This window comes from Mchenga conophoros, linkage group LG22 (genome assembly GCF_057382185.1).
Source record: "Mchenga conophoros isolate Kocher_MC1m ecotype Shallow Benthic linkage group LG22, M_conophoros_male_GT1.1, whole genome shotgun sequence".
NCBI lineage: Eukaryota > Metazoa > Chordata > Actinopteri > Cichliformes > Cichlidae > Mchenga > Mchenga conophoros.
In genome coordinates, this window is record NC_140546.1 from 15121943 (window position 1) to 15147139 (window position 25197).

Genomic DNA, 25197 nt, shown 5'->3' on the forward strand with positions numbered 1-25197 from the left:
GATACATTAGTAGAGTAATGTGTTGTTACTTCTGTTACAAAAGATGTTGTTTGTGCGATGGACTAAAAACAAAGAAACATCCGACATATCTTTTTTCTTCCTGTACAGATACAGCTGATTTCAGGTTCTGTGCAGGGAGGAGATCACTGGGGGAATGTTCTGCAACTTTTGAGGAGATATGTTCATTACTTTTATTTGTAATCTATGTAAAAAAAAACAAACCAAAAAATCCAAAACATCTCAGAGAGAAACAGCTTAATAATACTGCTACAGTGTGAGAAATTATTTTTTGATCTACAAGACCATCAGGAAGAAGCTTGGTGAGAATGAGAGAACTGTTGATGCGATCATTTGGAAATGGAAGAAATATAAAATGACCATCAATCACTCTCGGTCTGGAGCTCCACACAAGATCTTCATTCATGGGGTGAGGATGATCATGAGAAAAATGTCTGATTGGCCAAAACAACTTGGGAGGAGCTGGCTAATGATCTGAAGGCAGTTGGGATCACAGTCATCAAGAACACCACTGGTAACACACTACATGTAGAGAACTAAAATCCCCCTGCTGAAGAAAGCACATGTACAGACCTATCCTAAGTTTGGAAGTGAACATTAAAGGGAGTTTTTCCTTCCCACTGTCGCCAAAGTGCTTGCTCACAGGGGGTCATAGGATTGTTGGGTTGTTTTCACTGTATATATTATTGTACGATCTACTGTACAATATAAAGCGCCGTGAGGCCACTGTTGTTGAGATTTGGCGCTATATAAATAAAATTGAATTGAATTGAACATCTAAATGAATCAGAGAAGAGTTGGAAGAAAGTGTGGTGGTCAGATGAAACCAAAACTGAACTGGTCTACCATCAATTTGACCTGCTGTGTTTGGAGGAAGAAAAATGTTGAGTATGACCCAAAGAACACCACCCCTACAATCAAGCACAGAGGTAGAAGCATTATGCTTTGGGACTAGTTTTCCAGCAAAAAAATTACCCAAAATATACCAAGGCAATTAATACTAATGGCTACCGAAGATGCACATTAAGCTCATGGAGCGATCTCGCCAGTCCCCAGAAAGCCTGTGGAAGAACCTGATACTTCAAGAAAACAGAGCCCTGATAACCTTACTTTCTGAGTCTGATGGACATTATTAAAACCATGGACTTCATGTTCTATTCGGACCAATAGAACCAAGGGTCACATTTTCATAGACTTCTGTACAACTGGAAAACCAGAAGAGTCGCCCCCTGCTGGCATTTGAAAAAGAATGCATGTCTGCCAATTAGCTGCAGAGCCACTTTACTCCAAACTATACCAATGCTCTGGAAAAGCCTCACAGGTAACCACGAAAAACAAAATTCTATGCTAATGCATCCATTAGTTATTAAAGCTCAAAGGGGTGGGGCCAACACTGCTTAAATACTGCCGCGGTTAAAAATAATCACAAGAAAGTCATTCTAGTTTTCTCAAAAACATCTTTTTTTTTTTATTTTCACATGAAAAGTTTTCACATTTATCAAACAGGCTTTTTATAGAATCTATAATATATTTATATGTACACATATTATACATTTCTCTTACTTACACATGTACAAAATTAGGTAACAAGAATTCAGATAAAAAAAAAGACTGACTTCAATGGTAGTCATACACTGTTGTGCTTTGTTGAATCAAGCCAGCCTGTCAGGTGAAGATGTGCTTGGCAACTGGGTTTGATGCTGTGTCTCGTCTGTTGTGAACTGGTGACTATAACTTTTTTTTTTTTTTTTTTTTTTTTTTAAATTGCTCTAAAACTAAATAGCTGATTGCCCCACTTTGTGTTTGCTTGTTTTCCAGTCGGGGTGGAAAGCACCATGACACACAGGGGTGAGTCCTGCGCTAAAAAAGAAAGATTTAATACCAGCTCCTTGTGTCAGACAGTTTTAACCATTTCAAGGCGACAAACAGAGAAGTCCAGCCTCTCTGCGGTTCACACAACATCTCAGTGTTTCTTTTGGCAGAAAAAAACCAACAACATTTGTCTCAACACGCTTTCAATCAAACGCTGCACAGCTTACACACATTCTCCTGTTCTCAATTAAACGCGCACATATTGCCTTTCACACAAATACTACCTCCACCGGGGGCCCTCCCCATCGGCAACAGTAAACATTTCATTTTGTGAGCACATGGTATATACAGTAAAACGTCTCAGCTGCAAATGTTATAAATTATCTTCACAGAATGTACACGTAACATGATTCAACGTAGTGTTTCCATGTGTTACAGAGCGTCTGATGATTGTGTGTGTGTGTGTGTGTGTGTGTGTGTGTTTGGATTAAGCACTGTTTTAAATGGAGTGTATGTTGATGTGCAGTATTAGTGCTACAGTATATAAGCACATGGTCTGCGAAGGAATGGTGGTCATGAGAACAACTTTTGTGTCTGTTAATGCTACATTAAGAGAACGCAATCACCTGGGACAGCAAGGTCACGCAATACCGCTACAATAACAATACAACAAATAGTACGCAGTACTCAGGGTGGAATAGTGTACAAGTTGGAGAGATGACTGATCTTTGGCTCAAAAGGCTTGAGATTACTTTTTATTTTCTTCCTTTCTTGTTTCTTTAAATGCTGACTCCCTGTCCCCCATGTCAGTATAAAATTCAAAGTTGGTTAACTTGGTGTCGTAGCTCCTGATTGTCCTTCAGCCACTTCAGGTTCCTCTTCAACTTCTTTCTTCTCTCTTGCAGGAATTCCTCCAGAGCGGTCGGTTTGATGGGGGAGCCCCAAATAGCACAAATCAAGGAGAGCTTAGTCTTTCCAGAAAAATACTGTCATCTTTTGGACAAAAAAATAATAAGACAAAGCACAAGTACTTGTCTCAAACGCTCAAAGTTGCTCAGCACATGTTGTGCAAGCGAGTCCATCTGTACTCTGCAAGCTTCAAAAGTCTCTCCCTGCGGCCAGCACTGGGCATGTTTTGTTTTTTTAAGTCAGTGGTTTTCAACCCCACGGACTGTCTTCATTGTAGTCTCTGAAAAAAAAACCCCAAAAATATCCCCCCCCCCCCCAAAAAAAAGTCTGCCAACAGAAATCCTTTTTATGTATTCTCAGTGCAACAAAAACAGTAACGAAAATGGGACTAGCACTGAGAGGATTGAGAGGGATGTAGCTGCCGCTGCGGAGTTTGTCCGTACACTCTTCTGAACATCTGGCAGGATAACCACCGGGTCATCTGCTTGAGGACAGGAGACAAAGAAAACACATTAGTACCATAAATTTACATAAACCCCAAATGTACCTGGATTGTTTTAGGGTCAGGGATAATTAGATAGGACACGGGGTTGGGCTACATACCTGCAGGCAGACCGTTGGATGGGTTGTGAACCCCGCCACCGGCTCCAACTGCAGTCCCACCTGTGCCCCCTTTAGCCACTCTGGCCTCTTGAGAGCCTGGAAAAAAAAAAAGGCCATCAATCATTCTGTCTTGCAATAGCCTAAAACACGACTGTTAAGAGGTGACTGTACTGCTTTCCTTTCATCCAAGAGGGTGGTCAAAAACTTACCATCTGCAGCTATGACGTCCACCCTCAGCCTCAGGCACTCTTGGCCATGGTGGTGCAAAGGTTTGGCTGCAGGGAAGAAGAAAGAAACAAAACAGGCGTTAACATCCTTACTAATACACTTATCCTCTCTTGGCCCCTTAATCCACCTTAATGCACACGCGCATACAAACACTGACATACAAACCCTTGGCAACAGAAAAACAACGGTACAAAGCCCTGGGAAGCCATCTGTGATCAGGCAGAGTGTGTCTTGTCCTGCCGTTTATCTAATTACAACCATGGCCAGGGTGACAACATTGCCTGTGCTTTGTGGTCAGTTTACAGCAAGGCTAGTATTGCATAAAACTTGGCAAAGTGAGCCAGCGCCCCAGTTTTCAAAGAGCTGGCCACTGAGCTGCAGCTTATCACACCTGGTACACAAACATGCAAACGCCACCCAGGTCACACTTTGTTGCAAAAATAAGATTTCTGTGAATCAGGGATAATTAGATGGATTGACATGAAGTTTTTTTTATCATTTCCAGGCAACAAGCTGCAATGACCTTAAGATTAAAAGATTTTTTTCCAAGTGAAATGTCTCAAAAAGACGTCCATGTTTATTTTAGCATGAATTAGGATAACTTTAAGGATCGCTTAGCATTAGTGTTTAGCATCTAGTCATCATTACATAAGTACCACATTTCTATGACTGACTTTGTGTCATGCAAACATCCAAAAGCTAATATGTTGAACAGGAAAACGCTGTCAATTTGAAGAGTTGGCATGTAGTTCCAAGCACATTTATCTTGGCTGCATGCTCCCTGTGTTATTAGAAAATGAGTTTAACTAGGAACTAGGACAGGATCCGTGACACTTACAGATATAGTAGTAGCTCTCTCCTTGGCGAAACTCCTTTCCCAGGGTGAAAGGAGTAAAACGCTGGAATTTTTCAGAGAACTTCTCAGGAGCGTGAGGGGCAAATGGATGACTGCACTCCCAGCGCATCTGGTCATACGACTGCGGCTTGCAGTTGTCGTAGTCCTCCCGCTCCACCATGTAGAGCACGTATCGCTCAGCATCCATCGATGGCACCTCACCCTGCGGGTAATGGGGGCAGACGATGTCCAGGTAGTCATTAAGCTTCACCTCCACAGCATAGTCGACCCGCTGAAACCTGTCGGGATGAGGGAGAGGACGCAGGTTACTCAAGTGGCAGGAGACTGATAACCGTGCTTATAGCATCGGAGCAGTAATAAATATAAGCCTCAAAACCTCTGATTATATATTGATCGGCTACACGCCGGTATTCAACAGGGAAATCAGAGGAAAGACTGTTAGGTCTAGGAATGGGAGATATAGAGCAAAAGAAAGAAAGAATGTTTGTATGAGAGGATGTATATGCGTGTTCAGGTGGAACGAAGAAGGAAAACGCGATAAGGGGAAAAAGTGATCTGCAGAGGACACGCCCATAAATATGGATGAACGGGAGGCCAGTGTAGCTGATGCTGCTGTGCTGAGAGTTAGCAACGAGTGCACATTGATCCCGTGTCTCCCTGGAGTTGAATGATGTTTACCGAGAAACATTAGTAGTCAGTTAGCCCGTCAACACAGGAGATGAGTATTGACATCTGCAGGCTACATGCACACACAAACATACACACAGGTAGAGCAGCAGAATGCATAATGACAGAAAAAGTGGAAACACACCTGAGTTTGCGAGCGATAGAGACAAGAATATAAATAAAGGTCACATACAACATACAGGATAGACAAACTATAACTGGGGTAGCAAAAGGAAATGGCAAAAGCATCTGCCACAGGATAAGACGGACTAAGGCAAAGTGGAATTTCTGAACCAATCTTAATGATTTAAGAAATTATGGCTGTTGCATCTCCTCACTTGTTTCAGGACACACTTCAAAAGTCAGCATCTGTGATGGTCTGATGGTGTCTTAGTGCACACAGCAGGGGTAACCTAAACATCTAGCAAAGCGCCATCATGGCTGAACAATAAACAGAGCTTTTAAAGAAACATGTGCTCCCATGTTCCTTTTCATGAATGCTCTAGCTGATTTCAGCAAGAAAAACCACATTGTGTACATATTCCAGCAGCATAGCTCAGTAGTAAAAAAAAATTAGGGGGCTGAGGAGGGGTAAATTGGCTAGATTGCAGTTCGGCCTGGTCACCGCATTTTGAAAAAAAAAAAATGGCAAAGGAGGCCCCAAATTGTTGAGCAGCTGAATTTGAGAATAGTACAAAAACACAGATATCCCTCAGCTCTAAAACTCTTACAACACTTCATAGATGATACGTGACAGCGGTAGCAGTAAAGACCCACCTGCCACAATTTGTTCGAGGCGAGTTGTTGGCATCAAATTCAAAAAAACAAAACAATAAATGCCCCAAGTTTCAACATCCGATATGTTGCCTTGATTCATTTTCTAAATAAATGCAGGTGATTTACAAATCACTGTTGTCTCTTCTTGCTTACATTTTACACCGCGTCCCAGCTTTTTTTGAGAACAGGGTTGTCTTAACCCACTCATTAGGGTCAGATAGATAGGCACAGATACAACATGAGTCTGGTGACAGTCTGTAACTGTCTTCCACCACACTCCCTCTCATTACAAATACAGATAGAGACAGTCAGACTGTCTGCCTCCCCCTTCAACCCTCCCTTCACTCTTCCACCCTCTCCACCCTTTTTACTATGGTCCTTAAGTAAACTAAACTTCCCAGCTCCTCTTAGAGCTGGCTCAAAAAAGCACTTACACAAAAAGCATCATTTTAGTTTGCTTCACATGTGCGCACATAAACACTGATTACTGCAGAAAGCTTAGACTACTTAAAGAACAATTTAGAATACTTTGGTGCAGTTTCATTTGGCCTTATCTCAACTGTCCATGAGTCCTTCGCCCTCAGGGGGATACCATCAGAGATATTATGAGGTTGTCTCCAGGGAATTGTCACTGAAGGTATTTCAGCTTTGTCCCCATCCTCTTGACTCAGTGAAAGCTCCAGGGGCGGCTCACAGCTAATGCTCTCTTCTCAGCCAAAGCCATCTATCACCAGCCTGAAGCGGTAGCTGACCACAAGCAACACACACACACACACACACACACACACACACACACACACACACACACACACACACACACACACACACACACACACGCATGCACACACACACAAAATCACACTTACTTCACAGTAATTCCCATCTATCAACAACCTAAAGCTGTAGCTACCTACTATTTACACCCACTGAACCCACACAGGCAGACACACATCTCCTCCCATGGTACTGAGCTCGATGCCTATCAGTTTACCGTCTCCTACTGTTCTGGATCGCCAGGGGTTCCCTGAGAGTAGATGAAATTTGACAGACTTAAATATTTTTACAACACACAGGGCGAATGTGTGTGTAATATAGAGTTTTGTTGCTTTTGCAACGAATATACGCATATTTTGACAGCCTTTCGACACTAACCCTAAAGAGAGATAGCTAACTGACTGCTGTTTAATCAGATCTACAGATCTCAAGGAGTTATGAGCTCCCAAAAGCCTGTGGGGTGTTAAACTGACACCAGTGATGGCATTTCTTTCCTAAAACAGGCTTTTCTTTGAGAATTCTGGCTTTTATCAACCCACCACCTCCACCTCCACCCACTCCTTAAATGTAACAAGTAGCATTTGGGGAGTTTGTGTTTGTGTGACAAGGTCCATATGTGTGACTAACAATCAAAGTGCACAGGCCCTGGCTCCAGTCGCTCGTTAGCTGGTGTTGTTGTTTGTTGCCAGGGGTCTCCCTGGTACCCCCTTGGTAAAAGGATAGACACAGTGGCTCCAAACTGTGGGCCCTGACTCCTACTACCCCTCTGGCTCCCTTCCCCCATCCCTTTGCCTCTCTCTGCCTGACTGCATGCCATCAATACCGATGGCCAGATAAGCCAGAAACACGGGCCCATTAGAAACCAAGCATCTTTTTTAGCGGACCAATGAAACTTCCATCTTGCCAACAAGTTCCAGCCAACTTTCGGTGGGGAGAGGAATAATTATAATTTTGCTACGGAGCAGGCAGCTTAGTGCTTATCTGCAGTTTGCCTGCCATGCTCTGTTTACCAGATTGCTGTTAAAGTGTTTTTTCCCCATGCCGCTTTCAATTCCAGGCGAATCGATAACACTATTGAACAAACACCGTTGTTCTCTGCTTTTGCCTGACAGAGTTATCAGCCCACTGCACACCCTGAGCACACACACACGCGCACACTAACAAACTCCCTATAGCCAGTCCCTCCCTGACCTCTAGTCCTGATTACAAACAGGTTGTAGTATGGTCCCAATGTGTTCATTAGAAAGGAGGTTGAAGGGGGTGCAATTAAAACACAAAAAAAGGGTATTAAAGTCGCCCTAGAAGGGGGTAATTATGTCCTCCCTCTCCCCACTTCCCAGCCCCTGCAGGCTTGAGAGCGCGGGGGGATGAATAGACGTGGGCGAAGGGGGTGGGTCAAAGGGCTTGAATTGGGAATGGCTTTTGAAGTCTCACCCAGTAAATGTTTCTATGTGAGTGCTACTGTTGCTCTATCAATGCCACCGTTTCATACAGTGTTTCTATTCACAGTGTGCCCGCACTGATGGAGTGCTTCACTTAGCAGGGAGAACCGCCACTGAAAACGCACCAGGGGATGTTGGCTAGTGCCTTTTATTAATGGCAAATAGTTTTAATTATCCTGCTGCCTTTTGTTCACCCCCCAACGCCTCAGCACTGAAACGTTCCACATCATCAGCTTAATTAACTGATTGTGGTAACTCACTTCAAAGAGAGCTTTGGCCCCTGTGTCACACAGTTTAACAACAAAGTCAAACCATGCCACCTTCACTTTAGCAAACAAAATCCTCTCACTTTCAGCCTTCCCCAGTGTGTGTCCCTTGTTATTTCCCTCCTCCAGATTGTCTCCCTCTCTGAGTCAATAAGGCTGTTTTGGTTTATTCCCATTGTTTTTTCCCAGGATGCCTTTTAATGCCAGTGATACTCGAAGCCTCAGTAAACTCAGCATGGAGTAGCAGAGTAATACTCTACTTACGGATGATCTGTGGAGTTATGGCAGATATGCAACAAGGATTGTGTGCAAGTGTCTGTCTCAGCCTGATACATTCAAGTCAAGGATTGTTTATGTCTGAGTAGGTGTGCGTGTGTGTGTTGCTGTTCTGGTGCTCTGGGGAATCTGGGAGTGTGTTTCAGTGGCGATAAGGTGGATAATAAATGCTAATAATGAACAGAGATGATAGCGAGGGAATGCCAAGTGGTCACAGGTTGCTCCTTACCACTCTTCCTCCTCTTCTGAGAAGGAATTCCTAATTTATTGGAGCCTTTTCAGGAAACTTCAGGAGTCTAATCTCTTCTTTAATCTCTCTGGCCTGCATTTTGCTTTCTTGTCTACCTCTATCCCCTTCTTTCATCCATCCATCACCCTCTCATCTCTGTACTCTCTCACCCTGTGGAATGTCAGAGCTCTGAGGCGAAGAAGCTGCGGCGCAGATCAAAGGTCGGACACTTGCCAAGTCAGCAGAGAATTTTCTACATGGACAGTCAGCAAGAAGGGTCTTTAAGCATTTTAAATTCTACAGACGGATAATGGGAATTAATCTCTGTAAAGATTCATTCAAATCTATTCTAAAGTCCATAAAGGTCATTGTAGAACAAACTACACAGATCTCACTACAGCTTCCAAAAAGAGTTCCTGTCTTCTTAACCCACTGTCTCTCAGAGCTTCATACAGTCACCCTAACCACATAAACAAGATTATTTTCCGCAACGGATGACTGAACCGGAATGTGGGGACCACCTAATTGGCTCGCCCAAGCCTGGATTATTGGGTGGAGCAGTGGCTGAACTGAGGTCCATTCATCAGCACCAGACCCTACTTAATACAGGGGCTTAGACTGGACAGCGAGGCCCAGAGCAGGGAATGACGGCTGGGGACAGAGTAAGGGGTGAGACAGGCAGGGTGGAGCTTTTTTCCCCACTCCCACATCTATTGTTCTCACATAGAGAAGGGGTATTATGGCTTTTCACTGAAGATTTGGAGTTCAAAAAAGACACATTGTCTATGTATAGCTATATATGTGTGGGTGTGTGCAAATGTGTCCGTGCAAAAATGGGAACCAAGAGGTGGTAACAGAATGCTGAAAGACAATGGACACAAGGGAGTACTTTTTTTCAAGATAAATCCCTCAAAACCACATGACTCCATGACAGGTGAAGCTTTTTCCAGATCCAAACTTAGCTGATTAAGCGGGACTGTTTAATGTTATTGCTCGGATTCTTCTTGTTTCATCCATCTACCTACCCATTCATCCATCAACGTCAGCCGACCCTTCCCACTCCCTGTCTATCTCTCAACACTCAATAAGCAAACCAGATCCTAGTGTCAACTCTGTCACTCCCCCCACTCAGACCTGCTGAACCAATCGCAGCCTTTTCTGGTGGTATTCCAACTATGCAGCTCTCTGACCCACCGTTTGCATAGCCAAGCACAATGTGATGTGGGTATGCAGGGGTCATCATAGAAACAAATATGATCCAACCCCGTTAACATAATATTTCAGCCTTCATTCTTTGCACCGTGTGACTTTTCACCATCCATCTCAATCAGCTTTCTCTGGTCTTGTCATTCAACCTTTGTCCGCCCGGTTCATTGGTCATTCTGCCGGCGTGCTTTGCTGACCTAGCTGAGCTCCTTTTGCCACCCAGCGAAGAGACAAAGCTTTAAGTTCAGCAGAGAAATAATTGGCCGACTCCACTGCACTAAGGAGGGTTAGATGAATACATATGCTCTTTCCAGCTGCCTTATACTGTCCCCTGAGCCATTTGTATCTTATAAGGGCCAAAGCAGAAAGGTCATCTCTGACATCACATTTCTCAGCAGGCAAATATCTGTATAAGAAAATCGATTTTGCAAGATTGATTTTTTTCAATGAAATAAAATTTTCATGTTTAATGTTTTTTTTCCTCCTGTAAAAACAATCTCAGATTGTAACTTAATGAATTCCAGTGAGAATTAACAATATGTGAGTACAGGCAAAAACCCCTTTAATTAAATGGTAGCTCTTGCTTATGACGTCAAGTAGAAATTATGGTAATACAGCTGACCTGCAGGGGTGGCGATAGTTGCTGTGCAGACAAGTTTACACACTACATCTAGACCTTTAACAAACAGGCCCAAAAAAGAAGGAAAAACAAAAAAGTTACACAATAGCTGATATTTACACAACAAAAACAACCACAATGGTTCATTTCAAAGATAATATCCGACTCTTTCTGGCCAATTCTTCCTCAATCAAACACATCGTGCACTGAATGCCACCAGGAATTGACAAACAAGTCTGAAGGACACACGCACGCACACACACATAATCTCTGGCTCAGACACATCTAATAAAGAGAGTGCGAGGTCTGTTCGCAATTGTAATTGCAACATAATCATAAATCTGTGTACTAATGGAGCTTTTCTTCCTCCTTGGTTTTATGTCTGGGACTGAACACTTGTAAAGCAGAGCAGATTGGAGCAGCATAGCGGGAAGGTGCAGGGGAAGTCTGGTGTGTAGATAAGAAAGAAGCATGAGGACGGGCAGAGGGCAGAAACACTGGCCGAGGTCAAACGAGGTGAAACTGATCAGAGGAGAATCCCAAATAGAGACATGCAGCGATTTGACAGCGGGGCGGGGACAGGAGGAAGATCCCAAATCATCCTTTTGGCTTGAAAGTTGGAACACAAACCCTAATTAAACAATTAATCCCTGCTCAGTTATTTACTCTAAATGTGTTCATTCTAATGTGAGCCTGGGAAATTCAATCAGCTCCTTTTATCCAGACCTTTAAACCCTTGCGTGTGCTGGTGTGTGAGAAATGTATTGTTTATTGTGCAGACAGGATACGCTGTTTTCCCGGGAAAAACGTAACCAGGAAGCGCAACACTTCGCAGGAGACACACAGCAGACAGCGTGCAGACTTTAGTAACACCAACATCACGCCTGCGGGAAGTGAAAACCTTTGGCCCGATTCACTATCTAGCTCAGTCAATAAAACAAGCCCTCCTGTTCTGACTCTGCAAGAACAAGTGAGCTGGAAGGAAAAGAAGAACCTTATCAATGTGATCACTGAGGTAAAATTTTATTATGATTGCAGACTGTAAAGATGGGAATCATCAACACACTTGAGTGGTCACTGAACCCAAAAGAGGTGATTACCATCTGCCTGACGAGGCAGCATTTTTTTTCCAGATTGAATGCACCAGACAGATTACAAAGCCAGATTAAGAGTGGTGAGAGGGGAGGGGGGCGGACACTTTGAGAGAAATATGGAGACCAACTAAAGGGAAGGGGGAGGGGAAGGGTATTCCAGGGGGTTAAAGATGGATTAGGATTTGAAAAGTGAAGTGTTCTGGATGTATATGAGGAAAGAATAAAAAAAAAACAACTAGATTTTTATTCATTTAAATTGGAAACTGCAAGCATCTCATATCTATTGCCCGCACCAAATCACGCCAGTGGACTAGCCAGTCTTATGTTTCATCTCTCAAACATGGATGCACCCACACAGACACTTTTACTTACTCCTACACATACACTTCTGTGTTTTCTCCTTCTCATTTCTCTCCTTTAATAACTTGAGCTCTCAGACAGGCTCCACCATTTCCACTGTTAAGCAAGACGTTCAAGAGGGGCACGTTAAAAGGCCGAAAGGAGAGCGAAAACAGTTTTGCTGGGAAGAGTGGAGTGGCCTTTCTTAAGGAAGTAGAAGAAGGAAGCTTTAAAGGTAAAGTGCAAAGTGTGTGTATGTGTGAGTGGGGGGGGGTTCTTTTTCCCTGAAGGAAAGGGCAAAGTGCCTTGTGACGGCTCGCTGTGGGTGCCAAGAATGATATATAAAAAAAAAAATTTAAAAAAAATTCCACACCTCTTACCATGCTTCCCTCCTTCTCCCCTTCTCTGAGAACCAGAGCTGGAGGTGAGGAAATAATAGACTGAAAAGGGACAGCTTGTAAAGTTGAGATAAAAGCTGGTGAAGGAGTGAAGGGGACCGAAAAGACAGGAGAGGGAAGAAAGAGTTTCCCAGAGGCAGAGCCACGGCTGTGTGAAGAGGGGCTGGCCTGAGTGGCAGCCAGTATTCAGGGACCACCGACGTGACAGAATGACTGACAGATTGATAGAGGCCGTGCCACTTCATCACATAGCGAACTCTGACCCTCGATCAGTCACACCAGTTACTATTCTCTTTCTGTGGCCCACCGTGAAGAGCAAGCCCCAATTTGTATGGGGAGCATCACAAAAAAGCCACATTGACCGGATAAAAACCGAGAAAATGCTTCATGCGGGTGAAACATACCTTAAATAACTTTCGTGTGAGCCAGCAGGAAGCAAGCTCATTTTAACGAAGGAACGGTGAGCTGAAACTACTTGGAAACGCAGCTAACCCAATGTCAAACAGCTGTTCTGAAAATCACTTCAGAATTATAAGAGATTAGTTAAAAGACTTCTTTGAGATCAAACGTGTGTGTGTGTGAGCGTGCCATGAAACGGTTAACAGATTCACGGAGCCCACAGAACCAGGCTGCAGAGGGAACCTGGCCAAGAAGAGGGGGAGGGAGGTGCCAGAGAGAGGGAGAGACAGGTACAAAGCAGAGGAGGAGGTGGGGGTGGTGGAGGTGGTGGTCCTCTCATGCTCTGTCAACAGGGAAAAGGGAAAAGGAAGTAAGAAGCACTGAAAGAGCAGATTATTGCCTCACATCGAAGTTGTAGAGTCCAGGGGGCTCCTGGGCCGATGTCAACATCAATCCCAAATGTGTAGCGCGCGTGTGTGTGTGTGTGTGTGAGACTGGGTTAATGTGTATGAGAGCGTGTGAGTCACTTGAATCTGGCGATGCTGTGTATGTGAGTAAGCTTATGCGCAGACACTCCCTTTACAAAAAACACACGCTGGCATGCCGGGACCAAAGCTGAACGCTGGTGAGCCTCTTTCTGGCAGTCAAACCTGGCTGGTGATTAAACTGTTGCTAATCAGAAACAAAGGTCGCAAATATGCCAGCAAGCAAAAAGGTCACGAACACAAACACACACAGTAGGAGATTTTGTTGTGCTGAAACATAAAAAGTCCTTAGGTACAGGCAGATATGACCTTGGAAGTTTTGGAAGTCAGCAAGCCCCAAGCTGTGCACACAAACATGTTAGGAAGGGAAACTGTGCAAGTGTGTGTGTGTGTATTGCTAAATCCCTTAACACACCCATATGGGGAAAAAAGGAAATGAGTATATACCACATGGACTAAAGCGATCACTCTCAGATCAATTTGATTAACGATGGCTCTCTGACCAATTGGATGGAACAATTAACCCGGACCAACAAAAAGAAAACACGCTATCAAGTAACAGGTCAAAGGGGAGGGGAGATTGCGGTGAATGATGAAAAGCACCAAATAAAAACTCTCGTGCTTTTTCTGTGAAAACAGGATTAAGAGTAGCTAAAGGGAGAGATTTAGCACAGTCATCTGGAAAAAAAGCAAGTGCAAAAAGACGGATTATCAGTATATATATGGGAATGATCACTGTCATTCCACAGCAGGGACACAGCAGAACGCCTTTCCATCTGGGACTTCATTCTGATTTCCTGTGAAAGGCTTTGTCGTTGTAATTACGGACTTTCTGAGAACAGCAACTGCTGTTTTAACCACAGGGGAAATGAGGAGGGAGAAAGTGGTTGAACGTAAACTTGTGTGGAAGAACGCTTGAATATACAATATGTGTTTGCCCACCAGAGGGAAAGTGTGTAAGCCCAGCCCTGATTGATTCAGACGGCGTCACTTGGTGCGACTGAACATGCTGGTTTGTGATTGAGGGATTGCCTGCCAGGAGTACCTGTTTGTACTTGCCCTATCGTGTGTGTGTGTGTTTGTGTAGGGGTGCACGTAGAGGTTCATCTGTGGAGTGAAAACCTAACCCTCTTCGTACCCTGAGCCATGTCACCCCAGCCATCATCAACCATAATTCTAATTGACCCCCACTTACTCCAAATGGCCCCTAACCCTGACAATTTGAGCTCCAATTTCTCCTCCCTGAGCAATCTATCTCTCTCCCACAGCGTGACCTACTGGGCAGGCCTCAAGTTACCTCCTCTGTCACTGTCATACACCATTATTACTCGTCTTACCACCTGAAATATGAACACCCCTATGTCTCTCTGACAGCCACGTAAGAACCCAAGTGATATCTCTTGATTTAGGAGATATGGCAACCTCCCACTCTACTCAGAGGTTAGGACTCGGTGTCAGATGGGGAGGATATTGCAACAGAGCTTTCAACACATTCTGCAGTGAGTCAAGCCTGTAAAAATCAACAGGGAAAAAGAAAAATACAACCCTTGCCAGGGAAAAATTGTATCCAAACCCGGGTAGAAGTGCAACTCATGAATACAGACATAAGAGAAGTTTACTGACACGTTTGCTGCAAGCACACGCACATACAAAACACTGTATCCACATGCTGACATGCAGGCAAGATAAAACAAGCAGTATTCAAAGATTAAATGTCCTAAACCTCAGAAACCCGCTGTTTCCTCTACTCCCCCCGCATTTACATTTAAAGCAGCTCTCTTCCCTACTAAGCGTGAACTATTTAACTGCCTCAATATCAGCCCAGAAAGATAAACAGATGGCATAACCTGGTGTAACTAATGCTGCTGTGTAGGTAGGCTACACAGATTGCGAAACGGATTAAATCTGGACAGTTTAAACAAAGAATTACAGGTAAACAACACCACGATAACAGGTTAGAGCTCAGAAAGAGGCGAAGAGGGAAGATACTCCTAACTGTCCCGCATTATCATGACAACAGCAGACAGTCGATTCTATCAGGCGCTCATCACAGGCATCTCGCTGAATATACATGAGCTGCAACTATTCAGCGTGCATCTGAATATAAGATAACGGCTTTGCCAACACTGCAAATGCGGTTAAAAGTGTGTTTGATGCCAAAAGTAAATCAGTTTGTAGAACCGATTAAGAAACAAGAGTGCGCAAAGACGATTCGAAGTGCGCTACATTAGAAAATGGAAAACATATTTACTTTGGGTTTGTGCTGTTCCAGTAGACACTGTGCCGCTCCGCTGAAGCAAACCAGGCGCAGACGCTCCCAACGAAGCCCACAATCCAAACCAAATCCATGGTGGAGAGGAGTGAAGGCGTGCAGAGACGGAACACAACTCAGGTAGGTTGTGCACAAAAAAAAAAAAAAAAACACCTAAAAGTTTACCGAAGGAAGCTTATCCGTGAACCTGTTAATTAAAAAACTTAACGCACGCAGCAGATCTGAGAGAGATTTCTGTATATTCGCAAAGGAATAAAAAAAAAAATAAGTGAAGGGAGACTGAGATTACTCGACAAATCCGTAGTGAATGAGAGGTTGAGCTGAGTGGAGGTTGGTTTTGTGAAACGCCCACCTCCGCGTGTCACGCCTCCTATGGCAGAGGAGACCAATCAGAGGGCTGTCCGAGAGAAGCGAGCTGCACAGGTTTCTCTGCAAGTTTGTGTGTGTGTGTGTGTGTGTGTGTGTGTGTGTGTGTGTGTGTGTGTGTGTGTGTCATCACTCCGGCGTGTACAGGGTGTCTGGGTAAACACACAGAGGGTTTGCTGTGATTTATATGCCAGATTTTTTAATCGTAACTTTATTATGCTTCAAGTGTAAATACATGTCATATGTTGCAGATTTTCGTGCGTCCACATTATCCTAATGTAGCAGCTGTATTCAAATAAATCTGTAATTGATAGCTCTTGTTATAAACTACCAAAAGTCAATGCTTTTGTTCCGTTAGTGGATTGTTATAAACGTGTTGCAAAGCAGGAATCCTTGAATATGGCTACATCTATAGTGAACTTGCAACAGTATTTCAGTTGTTTAGACTTTTAGCTTGGGCTAACCTGGAAACATGAACAACACATTACATCATAAAATTAATAGTAGTCATGCTGCTACCTCTGCAACTCATCATAAACAAAATCTGTACATTACAGTATCCAAAAGATGATTTTGTGTTTCACTTGCATGAGTTGAAATAGTGTGTTTCCTTTCTCATATGTCCTTATCCATCATTGAATTGCAACACCCCTAGCTTGAGAACTCGTTGAGCAACATCTGGTATGTTTTTATAGTGATTCCTCAAACTGTTGCTAGTAGATTTATCTCCAACGGCTCTTCTGCGTGATGACAGACATTAATGATGACCATGACTGTGTGATTCCTATCATTACTATAAGGGCTTAAGTTTGTATGTTAGAAAGTTTAAAAAAGAAGAAAAAATAGGATCTAGCTTTCAAACCGTGGATGCCATTTGAATGGTAAAGAGCTCTACATGGCCAAATACAAAGTCTGCAGATTTAACTGGAAGCATGCAACCTTCTTGCTGTCAGTTACACTGCAAATCTTTATTCTCATTTTCTGTTCCATTGACATGGATAATCAGGACCACGGGCTGCTTGTTCAGCATAGTGAGGCCTTGTTGCCAGAAGGGGTTTTCAAGCCTGCTTCTACTTGACACAGCACTTTATTTGCTATGCCCGATTAGCAGCATAACAGCTTTCAAAACATGAAAAATCTAAATTAAGTCGGGGGAAAAAAGGGGGTGAGGGGAAACCTTTCGGGATAATGATTTCAGATGAGAGGATTGATTCCTTTTTTAGGATGTAAATAAGACTTAGGGACAGGATCGGATAAACTCTGCAGGTGTTTGGCTGATTTTTAAGAAAACGCAGAACGAGTGCAGAGGGTGCAGGATACACTCCTGATGTAACCACACTGTAAGACTTAATCTGAAAGGTGTTTTATTCCACAGGATATAAGAGCAGAAGAGTGAAAGAAATTATTACTTTCTCAGAGCCCGTTAAGCTCAGTGCATCTGTGAGGCGAAGCTTTTAAGGTTTTCTGCTTGTGTTTAAACACGCCTCATACAGTTTGGTGTTTAGCCACAAGAAAACGTGGAATTCTAGAAGACTGTAGCTGACAGTTTAACAAGATAATTGATCTGCCAGGTAGACTGCTGAACGCAAATCAACAGCTTATTTGACAGTTTAATTGTCATGGTGCAGATGCATCCCACTCATCTGGCGCTCCAAGCAGATTAAAGCACTAATATCTATTTGCATCACCTGTTAACCCAGGTCTGATTCTGTGCTCTGTTGTCCTTCGTCTTTGAATAATCGCCAGTATGAGACACCCACACTGCTATTTTGCTAAGAGGTTTACATAAACTCTGAGTATTATTTACTTTCTCTTGCAAAAGTCACACACTCAAGAGGAGCCTTTTTTATATTACAGGCATTCTGTGCTCGGGGCTTTTGAGTATTCACAATGCATTCTGTGTTTTAGAATTCTGTCCAAACAGAAAGACCATTTCATATCACACAGAGCAAATACAGAAAGGCATATATACATGGTAATTGTGTGCTATTCAGTGTCAAGCAGGTCATCCAAAATAATGTGTTTTGTATTCATGGAGAGCGCTCATCCCAGTGGATCAATTTTTTGAGAGTCCAATTGTTTTCTCTGGCTCGGTGGCAAGATAACAGGCTGAGAGGGACTGCAAACATAATTGTCATTTGCATTGCAATCAAATTTTTTTGTGGAAACGCTTTCTTCACGCCGACATTTATGTCAAAACTCTATCGGGGCTTAAATGAGCAGACCTTTAATTTCATACCAACCTGAGTTTCTGAATGAGTAAACAGAAAGAAAGACGGGGTAGAACAAAACTGCACCTCAGCCCGATATATGCATGTATATATATATGCATGTATATATACAGACAGACAGATGCAAAAATGGATCTCTGCAGGCGTACATGTCCGCACAGACACAAACACAAACGCACGCACACACATAAACACAACCCTTTTCACCTCAAATCCTGACGGGATTTGCACCAAGCCTGTTCCGTGGCATGAAAACAAGATATAGGAAAATGATAGGGAGAACCATTTTATGCAGGCATGGGAACTCGCCTGTCCATAATTTGCTTTTTTTTCAACCGTTTCAACCAGTGTAATTAGATGATGTCATAGAAATGCACTTTCCATGATCCCGAACAGATAAATCAAACCATGGAGGGTTTGTTTTTCTCCGAATGTATAAAATTTCTAATATATACCTTTTCAGGTGATCTGTTTGAAGTTATGCTTGGGGAAGGGCTTTTAACCTGTTTAACATGTTAGTCTACGTGAGCCTGAGCAGCAAGTTTGAAAAGATCCACATCAAGTTGCCTCCTTTTCTTCTGTTGGAGATCATTGGTCCTTTTCCGTCTTCACGCTCTCCTGCATAACCATTAACGGAAAAGTGTTTGGTCCCTTGGCTGTGAATACAAATGAGAGGTTTAATGACTGTCATAACGTCCCCATCCCCAAACAAGAGCCCACCATCTATTTACATAAAGCGACCTGTGATAGTGTGAACTCTGGAGCAGCCCGGCGGTGCCCAGTCCACTGTGTGTCTCGGCCTCTTTGGTTTTTGTCCTCTATTGTTAGTCACTGCAGCTTCTCTGCAGGAGTTGTTCCTGGACCTATGAGCTCTTTCTTTGCAGACAATGAAGTGAAGTGTTTCCAGTAATTAGCAATGCGCAGGTCTACCTCCTCTTATGAAATTCTCTGTAAAGATAGCATAGCCCTCCTTCCAGTGGTTTGCTTGTGAAGAAGTTCGTTCTGCCTCCTTTGGAACAAATGATTTTTCTTCAACTTTCCTGAGGCAAAAGAAAGCAAAGCTAATGACTAGGTGGAGCAGTTTTAGAGCAAAGCAATCAGTAAGTAACCGATCACATTACAGCAAAGCGATGAAGTTGTAAGTGCCAGTTCTTAATTAGCTGTGGTTAATTATCAGAGGTAAATAAAGCAGCGGTTGATTATGCATAGCCTTATCCAGTGATCAGTTTGCCAGCTGAAAGACTGAAGATCAGGTAAAACTATTAAGGCGCCATCTCAGTTAGCGGCCTTGCTGACAGCTGGTCAGTCGGTATGCTTAGACATTCAGGAAAGCACCCACGCACACAGACACACAAAAATGTATGCCTGCATACCCACCATCACAGAAGCGCATACTGAGAGACAAAGAGCAGCTGAGAAGGAGGCGGATGAGGATGAGGAGGAGGACTGAGGAGAAATGCAAACACAATGTTAGATAACAAGAGCGTAAGACAAAGAATGAAAGCTAAAATGAAGAGGCGAGAGAGATCAGAGTGAGGGGCTTAAAAAAGATACACTTAAGAAGGACAATATGTGACGTGAAAGGATGCGGGGAAAAATGAAGAAAAGGGGGACAAACCATAAGGCAGCAATAAACACGTCTCACCGATAAATGATGCAGGGAGACCTTTGGGCCAGCAATTAGCCAACATGCTACTTTTACTGACCTGTGATTATGGCTGCCTCCCTTGGGAAGATTGAAATTTTAAGGTGCAATGCATCATTTCCCTGAAACTGTCCAAATCTGGTAAATGGTGTCTGAGATATTGCAGGTGACTCACAGGCAAACAAATGAACAATGCAGTTCTTACTCTGGGCAATGCAGAGTAATTCAGGAAAGGCTGACAATGAATGGATTTCCGCCTCAGATGTCCCTTCCAGTTGAGGCAGTGGGAAAACATTTTAAAAATTCTACATGTGAGATGGCGATCTACAGGAAGTTTTAATAACAAGAAGAGATGTGAGGGAGGACGGCTTAGAATCAAGGTGAAAAGAGACTTAATGTGTACACAGAAATATATCTGAGGCGAAAGTGAGTGCCGGGGAGAGGCGGAAGGAGGGACGGATGCCAAATGAATAAGAGGGGGCTGGCAAGAGGGTGAGAAAGATAGAAATAGACAGGAAACAAATAAGAAGGACAGAGGGAGAGAGGAGAGGCACAAGATGTAATAAGATCTTCAGATGAGGCATAAAATACAAATGCAGGGGAGACAGGGACACGGGATGCAATAGTGATTCTCGATTGATGGAAGAAAATAATAAATAGGACGTGAGGAGATGTGGGAGTATGATTTAAAACCAGCTGAAATAAATTAATACTGAATTTTGGAACAGAAAAGAAACAGGACCCAAAGAAAGGGATGGAAATATGCCAGAATGGCATAAAATAACATTGAGAAAATCTAGAGATATACTGGAATATAACAAGACATGTCTCTGGAAACAAAAAAAAAATGGAGTGAAGAGAAGGACTGGCACAAAACAAAGACCAGAAATATTTAGGCAGCGCTAAGTGGTGTGAGAAAACAGGGGGGCCTGCATCAAAGTGGGCAGGTGGGAAAGGGTGAGAAAAACCTAAATTGAATAGTGGAATGCAAAAGTACTTCTTAGAGAGATACAGACAGATGCAGGGAGAAAAAGAGGGAGAGACTGACACTCAAATGTAAATAGGGAGAGGAGGATGAAAAAGCCGCACACTGGTGGATTCCTCAAAAGCCCCTTCAATATGTATGAGGGCAGTTCCATAGACTCTGGCAGCCACAAACAAGCGACAGAACAGAAAGGAGAGGAGTGCAGCGACGCAGGTTGTGCTGAAAAGAAAAGAGCTCTCCTCCTGTCAGCAGACTTTACAGTGTGTCCAGGGAGTGCGAGTCCGGAGAAAGGGGACCACCCAGAGGTTCTGTTTACCATCCCCTGCTTTTTCTTGACACAACAGCACAACAGACTGAGAGTGTATGAGGGGCTAAGTGTGAATAAGTTGCCAACCAAGTTACAAGCACAAGCACAATTACCTTATTGCATCACATACAAAGATATAGAGGTGGGAATCACCTCACCCCACGATACGATATTGCGATTTTTGATATTTTGTGTTATGCTGAATATTTCAGTAACATATACGGTGATTTATCACCTTTCATCTGGTATAGATTATGTCCTGAAAGTTAAAAGCTTGTCAGGATCTTTTTTATGCAATTAGATTAAGTTATTTAGTTATCTATATCTTGAGTTATTTATTCTATGTATCGATCGACAATATTGCCATGCAAAATAAAGCGATACTACGGTGTATTGATTTTTTTCAGAGGAAAGCAAACCTAAAATGATATTGTTCTTTAAAAAGCCTAGCACCGCACTGCACTTACACAACAAGATTTTTTTAACGGAGAGCTCTAAAAATCTCACAGGTGCCAGCTGAGCACGAAGTTGAATAGAGGTGACAAGGCTTGCAGAGACACTTTTTTGGAGGAAGCTGTAGGCTAATGCACCTGATCCCAGAGTATAGTCATCTTAACTAAATTTTAGTGGCGACAGTGTTACGCCTACGGCTGCAGAAGCCATCCGTATTTTCTCGTTATCCCCTGAAATATGTTGAACTGAAAGGAAAATGTTCTTCCTTCCCTGGAAGAACAGAGATCTGTCCAAAGTGCCCAGACCTTTCTAGCACCGATCGGCCCTCGGCAGCCTTGAGGGAAAGAGGAGATATTGGCAGTTGCCCAGAATCATGCCCTTCTGTCTGTCACACTGATAGCAACAGCAGTGACACTGTTGCTAACAGGTTATACTTTACATGCATGTTCACTCAACAGCTACAGTGGAGTTGCTGCAGACTCCTGCTGACAGATGAGATGTAGTATCCATGCAACTTTCCAGCTCTGAGGTTTCTTTTTTCTTGCAGCTTGTTTGGCTGATAGAGTGGGGAAAAAAAGTGCACTGACAGAGCATTATATAATTAAAAACGGTTCAGGAGTTTGCAGCTGAAATATAGTAATAGACGGTGTGAAAAATTCACAGCGCAGAGGTCGGAATGTATACACAGTGAGAGACAGTGTGGTAAATAGATGGCTCGGGGCTTTTCAGCTGAAACAAGATAGCGTGGAGAAAAAAAAAGCTGCTGCAGCTCCAGAGTCTAAAGGAGCACAGAGATAGTGGTAAATCTAGCTGACACGACTGGTGTGCCTGCATGCATGCTGAAGATGTGTTTACATAAGTCTGTTTATGAATGAGCAAAGGGAACACATGTGTGGTCCAGGGCTGTGAAGGCGGAATGGTCTAGGTTTTTGTGCAAGCGTGCTACTCTAAAAATCACATTAATAGCAATTACTCCACCCTCCATTCAACAGGCACATGCTGCTACTCTGCTTTATCACTTGAGGCAATTAGAAAAAGACTTTTATAGCCTCTGACCCAGCTTCCTTTTTTCCATATGAACAGCGGTCCCTTTGCCATGGCACACTCTGCTAGACAAACCTGTCTCTTTCTTAGGAAAACACAGCATAAAGACTAAGGAAATGAATTTTATTGCCCCATTTTCCCTCCTTCTGCTTATTGACAAAGACACCACACTCACCCTCAGAGACTTTGGCTATTTCATTACTTAAAGAGCGGAAGGGAAAATGAATTTTACAGCCCTTGGTCCTATCTGTCTCCTCAGGCACCTCCTGCCATCTGAAGTGGCACACTCCACCATTCTCACTTTCTCATTACTTAACACATAGATTGGAAATGAATTTTACTGCCTGTGCCCTTTCTTCTCTCCTCAGCACCATCCTGTACTCACTCATCCACGTTGCTCTTATTGTCTCTCTTCTTTGCAGCCTTATAAAGAAGGAGAAAATCAATTTTACAGCACCCTCTCCCCCATAAAGTGGCACACTTCAGATTTTTCTTGTTTCTCGCCTTTCTACTTGTTAAAAAACGTAGGTCCGAAATCAATTTTTGGCCTCTGTTTCCATTTTATAGCCCCGGGCTTTCTTTAAAGGAGCGGCACACTTCATCCTTGTGCTTCTGCACTGCTGCCCTCTCTGAAAGCCTCACAATGCATTAGCATACAGGTGGTGTCTTTTGTCTCCTTCTGAGGCACTCTTCTGCTCTGTGTATTGCCCATGTGTCCACTTTGAACGCCCGCCACTGGAAGTGTACTGAAAAGGCTTAGAGTATTAAAAGGTCACTTAAGATAACTGGCCCTTCTGTTGCCACACAACCTCTGACACCTCCCATAGATAAAGTGAAGTCATTAGTCTGGGCTCTCCTTTCCCTGCAGCCCATTATGTATCAGGGATTGTGAGGGAACTGGGTTTATTTTGCTTTTCATCTTGAAATAATGTTAGATGTTGGAGCTTAAAATGTGAGTACTCACGTTTGACCTTCAGCAGAATTTCACGTTACAAGGAAGATTATTATGATTATGGTTATTTGTGTTTGAAGCGCTCATACAGAGCATTTTCTACCAGGCAGGTCACGGAGAGCACTGGCTTCAAAACAGATCTTTCAGTTCCTCTCCTCCCCCAAGACGTGCACTGTTACCGCAACCTCTTTTACATGACTACACACATATCTGCTGCCCAGATGCTACCCACCCCCCATCCTCCCTGCCTCCAGCACCCCTCCCTCCTCCAGCTGCCTCGCTCCACTTGTGGCTGCTGCTCCAGCACCCTATTCATTAACAGCTTCTTAATGCTCCCAGATGGGACGACTGTAATTTATGGTGGCCCCAGCGTGTTTACGTTTATGTCTATGTGCATGTGCGTACGAGGGTCCATAAAATCTATGCATAGTGAGCAGATTTGTTTGCATATGTGACTGATTATAAGCAATGGAAAATGTGTTATCTTAATTAGCCTGCACCTACGATTATTTGGATCCATTTTGCACACAGCATTTGCGCTCACTCAAGAGTAAACTGTGTGCAAATGCAAATATGTTTGTGCCGAGTCCCCTCTTTGTCCTTTGTTTGACTTGGGCAAGAGCACGTATCGCTGGAGGGCAGAGTGAGGACAGCGATTAAGGCACATATTTCAGGTTTCTACTTCAACATGGGGTTTGTCTCCAAAACTGACCTCAGCCGGAGAAGTACAACATTTCCACTGCATTTTTCCTTCTTCTATGTACACAACTTTGCACTTGGTGGCGCTGAATTGAGATGGCATGAGGTTGCATGGGGAAGTCCCCACGTTCATGCAAACATGAACATGTGGGCATTGTGTGGGCATGAGTTTATCTGTGGCTATCTGAATGCGCATGTGTGCGTGCATCTCACTGATACTCCAAACCTTAACTTTCGGATGCCAGCATCAGTTCCCATCTTCTCCTGGTGGGTTAGGGTGGAGGTGGTGCTTGTGGGTGGAGGTCGCAAAGGTTTTAGCAGATTTGCTTGCTGCCTGCTTTGCTAAGGAAAGCCTGTTTCCTAGAAATGGGGAGACGAACACACACAACACTCCTACAAACAAACACACGGACAGTTCTCACCTAAACACAGCGCACAGATACTGTAAAAGCCCACCCGCATTTGGTTACAGTGTATTCTACACATACACACACATAAACACACAGCGTGTGCATTACACACACTGTGAATAATACACAGACATGACAAATACTGTCTTAAGAGGGAACTTTCCACACTAAATCTTTGACCATGTTGCATTCCCTGCACCTCTCTCCCCTGCCAGTCCAACGGAACTCCACACATGGTAAAAATAACCAGTCAGCACTCGCCGAGGCCTGCTCTGAAAACACAGGGTGCCCACATTGCCTGTTAGCAGGGCCGTTTCTATTTGCAGAGATGTGCGCGTTGGGCAACAGTCAGAATCCAATGGTGGGAACAGAGGCCACTGAATGCGGCGAAGGATTGTGGGAGGTTGCAGGGTCTCTCTGTTGCACCTTTGAGTACT

General features: G+C 43.5%; 1 protein-coding gene across 2 annotated transcripts; it reads right to left on the minus strand.

Annotated features, from left to right (window-relative positions):
* Window positions 1-3055: 3055 nt before the first annotated feature.
* On the minus strand, window positions 3056-15993 carry efna1a (ephrin-A1a). Of its 2 annotated transcripts, none has more exons than XM_085262356.1 (5): window positions 15648-15993; window positions 4409-4704; window positions 3552-3617; window positions 3343-3438; window positions 3056-3220 (listed from the first exon to the last, which is right to left on the minus strand). In XM_085262356.1, the coding sequence occupies exons 1-5, from the start codon at window positions 15743-15745 to the stop codon at window positions 3096-3098; spliced, it is 681 nt and encodes a 226-aa protein (XP_085118482.1). In that variant the 5' UTR covers window positions 15746-15993; the 3' UTR covers window positions 3056-3095. The 2 variants fall into 2 exon arrangements, with proteins under 2 accessions (XP_085118482.1, XP_085118481.1); XM_085262355.1 differs by having other exon boundaries at window positions 3056-3223; window positions 15648-15992.
* Window positions 15994-25197: the final 9204 nt, after the last annotated feature.

What these genes read in the sequence shown, in the direction of transcription:
- efna1a (XM_085262355.1), bottom strand. Translation starts at nt 15,745, where the DNA reads ATGGATTTGGTTTGGATTGTGGGCTTCGTTGGGAGCGTCTGCGCCTGG. An exon ending in AGAGAGCTACTACTATATCT is followed by an intron (nt 3,618 to 4,408) that starts GTAAGTGTCACG and finishes TCTTCCCTGCAG; the next exon opens with CCAAACCTTTGCACCACCAT. An exon ending in GGACGTCATAGCTGCAGATG is followed by an intron (nt 3,439 to 3,551) that starts GTAAGTTTTTGA and finishes TTTTTTTTCCAG; the next exon opens with GCTCTCAAGAGGCCAGAGTG.